The 1,314-nt window shown below is 34.8% G+C and overlaps 1 protein-coding gene across 1 annotated transcript in view; it reads left to right on the forward strand.

Moving 5' to 3' along the window:
* The window catches only part of LOC106872756 (hatching enzyme 1.2), a 19,700-nt gene that overhangs the window by 3,723 nt on the left and 14,663 nt on the right, over window positions 1-1,314 (forward strand). The window contains exons 3-4 of the mRNA XM_014919848.2: window positions 257-289; window positions 1,153-1,196. Of these exons, the coding sequence (XP_014775334.1) occupies window positions 257-289; window positions 1,153-1,196 (77 nt within the window). The remainder of the gene's footprint in view (window positions 1-256; window positions 290-1,152; window positions 1,197-1,314) is intronic.

Here is a 1,314-nt window from a genome sequence, read left to right on the forward strand (position 1 = left end):
AGAGAGAGATAGATAGAGAGAGAGAGAGAGAGAGAAATAGACGTTGCGCAAAAAATATTCTAAGAATATTTTACAAATGAGTAAAAAAATGAATAGTGGAAAGTGTTACATAAATAATATTTCAAAAATTTAACAAAAATACAACAAACGGAAAATTATCCAAAATATATAAAAAAATATACAACAAAAAGGTTATTGTATGACATGTATGATATTGTGTGATACTAAATATGCAAATCTTCTTTTTCCTTTCCAGGATTCGATCCTGCTCACCCAGAAGATGTCCCAGGTATGGTCATATAATATTAATTGAAGTCTTTTTATTGTAAATTTGTACGCAACTATTGCTGTGTTGACACCGAAAAGGAGAGGAAAGAAATAGAGAAACAAACACAAAAAATGTAATGTTGACAGAATTGAATTTATGACCATGGTTGATGGTTGTGGCTGAAGTTTACTGTCCAATCTCAGGACTGAGCATTATCAAAGTTTCCATTAATTTTACAAGACTGTTAGCAACAACATCACCACTAACAGCAGCAATGATAACCCCCCTCCCCCTCCCATACCACACACTGTCTCCCCACTAAAATCATCACTATCAACATAAGCACAAACTCTATTACTACCAGTAATGCTGCCTAAAGGAATTTGGTGTATCCTTTCTAAGTAATAGAGAATTCTTCCTTAATGATAGTGTATCCTTCCTAAGTGATCTAGTGTATCCTTCTTCAATGATTTAGTGTGTCCTTCCTAATTGATCTAATATATAATCCCAAAGTGATTTAGTGTATCATTCCAATGTGACCAAGTTTATCATTCATATGAGATTCAGGAATCCACCAAAGTCTTTAACAATCTTGGTCAAGCTTCAATGCTCCGAAGGGAAGAATATCGAGAGAAGTCCCCACCACCACCACCACCACCACCACCACCGCCTACAACAACAACAGCTGCCACTACTCCTTCTACTACTTGACTAGTTCCTTATATAATAGAAGGGCTGGTAATTAGAAATGAAATCAAAGAAGAAGGGGAGGGAAAGGTTTCCTGGTTTTAATTAAACATCGAAGTTGATATTTTCGAAAATAGTTTTAAACAGGAAAAATTGTTGCTTTGTTTCATGTTTTTCTTTTTTTTTTCTTTTACCAGGAATGTTCCAAGGTGATATTGATCTCGATGGACATAGTCCTTGGGTAAATATTGATTTTTAATCAAACCACAAAACCGCTGGTAAATATTGGTCCTTTGATAAAGATTTCTGCCATATTATTCAAGTACACACACACACACACACACAAACACACACACACA

Source organism: Octopus bimaculoides, chromosome 1 (genome assembly GCF_001194135.2).
Source record: "Octopus bimaculoides isolate UCB-OBI-ISO-001 chromosome 1, ASM119413v2, whole genome shotgun sequence".
Taxonomy (NCBI): domain Eukaryota; kingdom Metazoa; phylum Mollusca; class Cephalopoda; order Octopoda; family Octopodidae; genus Octopus; species Octopus bimaculoides.